Genomic DNA, 2,604 nt, shown 5'->3' with positions numbered 1-2,604 from the left:
TTGAATAAGTGCCTAGCAAGGGAGGCCGTTTCTCTGAGGCAATTCCATGGGGTTAAGTCTGGATGAACATTAAAGCCATGAAAATAGATGACATAAGCCTGTGTGTATGTGTGTACTCACACATGTACATGAGCATGCTTATGTACGTGTATGTAATATCCACCCATCTCTGTATATACACACACTTACAAATACAAATATAAAACATTAAAACCTGACTTCTTTTCTAATTTCTAGTGTATAGGTTATGATTCTTGGTTAGGATAGAGCTCACTTAGCCATCTCAAGAACAGTTATGAGTCTAAATATTAATTAATCTAACGATCTCCCCAACTTCATGTGTTGAGCTCCCGTTCCCAGCTGGTGACGCTGCTTTGAGAGGCCACGAAACATTTATGAGCAGGGTCTAACTGGTAGAAACAAGCCTTTTGGGTAGGCTTTTGAAGGTTATCCCTGACCGCTGGTTCTGGCTTCTCTCTCCACGCTTCCTGGTCAGCTGTAATGTGAATGAACTCTGCCTCATACCTTTGTCACTGTGGATGGTTCTGCTCCACCACACCATCCCCACTGTGACAGAAAGAAGCGTCTGGAACGAAGAGCAAAACCCAGCCTTTCTTTGCTTACATTGTTCTGTCAGGTATTTTGTCACAGAGACTCAAAAGCAACTAAGACACCGAGTCAAGTGAAGCTCTTTTTGGTCCTTCACAAAAGGAACCAAGATACCTATTGTGGCCACACAGACCCTCAAAAAAAGTTGAGGATTCAGGAGATTGCTCTTCCTTGCTGTCTAACCTCGATTTCTACTCCATCCTTCTTTATTTTTAGAAACTCATTTCCCTCATCTGATTTTACCAGGAAAGGTGGACAGACTGCTTCTCAATCGTAGAGGACAAATCCTATCCCATTTTGTTGAAGGTATGCAGCACAGCCCAACTCTCCTTGGGTCATAGCTCTAAGGATAAGCCTAAGAGCACTTTTTTATTTATTTATCTTTTCTAAGTAAAACCCATACAGAACAAATTGTGATCCAGGAAGGGTTTTGTTTGTTTTTTTTTTTTTTTTTTTTTTTTCTCTGATGAGATCACAGTTGGTGATGAGACTGATTCCATTTTTTGTTACTGTGGAATAGTGTTTGAGATACCTAAAACTGGAGCTATGACAGTCACCTTGAAAGCCTGAGGCTGAAAAGCCTAGGGGCTTTTACGCTAAGGACAGTTTTGCAGAAAGATAAGTTCTTTAATAGTCACCTCAGATCTGGACAGCCTATATGAGCGCCTCATGCTATTTGAGAAAATTTACTGTCTTTATTGTTGAGGCCACTCTTAGTTTGGTAGTTTCTTACTTGCCGCTGAAACCACTACCTGCCAATGCTCAAAGAAGCAATGGAGACTAGTAATCCTGCTTCCTTATGGATAGTCACTTCTGTGTGTTCAGGGTAGTTTTAATGGGGCTCAGTAGAGTTTTCTGCGTATCAGTGGTTCAATTGTCTGTATTAGTTACTTTCTAGTTGCTGAGAGCAAATTCTGTAAAGAAGCAACTTAAGAGAAGTTTGAAAGAGTGGGCAGACAGGGAAGGCATGGTGGCATGAACATGTGCAAGGGAAGACTCCTCATATCTTGGTTGGTCAAGAAGCAGAGAAAGCACGCCTAGGAGCAGCCAGTGATAACACACACAAAGACCCATTCCTGCTGACCTACTTCCTCCATGTAGACCCTACCCCCTAAAGGCTCCACAGCCCCTCAAAATAGTTCCACCAGCTAATGACTAAATGAGCTAATGACACATGAGCCTGTGGAGATATTTTATTTTATTTATTTTTAACATATTTTGCCCCAGATTTATTTGTAAAAACAGCACAGGACACTGTAGATAGTGTGTGGATAGGTATGGCATACCAGTTCATCTGTCTTTACATTGGCCTTTTCTATAGGGCATTCACAGGGGTCGAGGCACCTTTAGGAGCCTGAGCTGGGGCTGAAGACTGGATCTTAGCTGGAGCTGCAACCTTTGCTTTGGTTTGAACCTTGTAGGTTCAAAGCTACATGGAGAGCCTACTAGCCTTGGCCATGTAGCTTTGAATCTGCTTCCCATGTTTGGGGTGATTGATGAAAACCAGACTGCTGAGTTTGCAGCTGGGGCCCTTTTGCATCTTGGGCTTAATGACCTTAGGCTTCATAAAGGCCTTGATGGTGTCTACATGCACATTCATTATCTTTGTATTGTTTACCTGCATCTTCCTCAGGCCTTTTTTGTTGTGCTTCTTGGCAAAGCTCATGTTCCTCAGACACTTGGGGTCAACCCCCTTAAAGAGATTAGTATCTTTTGTGACTGGGGTTTCTTGACACCATTTCTGTGCCATTTGCAGGACTAGTTGTGTGTGGTGTGGTTCTTGGACTTGACCATGTCTGCACATTAATCCTCTGCTTCTGTAACACCTGGGACCAGAATAGCTATATAGCTATTTTCTTTTCTTATCTATCTATCTATCTATCTATCTATCTATCTATCTATCTATCTATCTATCTATCTAAATAATTTATCCACCTTATATCCTGATTGTATCCCCCTCCCTCATCTCCTCCCAATCTCACCCTCCATCCTTTC

At 42.1% G+C, this 2,604-nt stretch overlaps 1 protein-coding gene across 1 annotated transcript; it reads right to left on the bottom strand.

Moving 5' to 3' along the window:
- Nucleotides 1-2,038: 2,038 nt before the first annotated feature.
- Nucleotides 2,039-2,359, bottom strand: LOC129666092 (60S ribosomal protein L29-like). The gene has a single exon (XM_055593116.1). The coding sequence runs from the start codon at nucleotides 2,357-2,359 to the stop codon at nucleotides 2,039-2,041; it is 321 nt and encodes a 106-aa protein (XP_055449091.1).
- Between the last annotated feature and the right edge of the window lie 245 nt (nucleotides 2,360-2,604).

The sequence above is a fragment of the Psammomys obesus genome, unplaced genomic scaffold (assembly GCF_907164565.1).
Source record: "Psammomys obesus unplaced genomic scaffold, mPsaObe1.curated_primary_1811, whole genome shotgun sequence".
In the NCBI taxonomy this organism is placed as follows: domain Eukaryota; kingdom Metazoa; phylum Chordata; class Mammalia; order Rodentia; family Muridae; genus Psammomys; species Psammomys obesus.
The sequence above is the reverse complement of the archived record's forward strand: the minus strand, read 5'-3'. Positions and strand labels throughout refer to the sequence as shown.

Bases quoted from the DNA above. Each gene is read 5' to 3' on its own strand.
- LOC129666092 (XM_055593116.1), bottom strand. From the start codon at position 2,359: ATGGCACAGAAATGGTGTCAAGAAACCCCAGTCACAAAAGATACTAAT.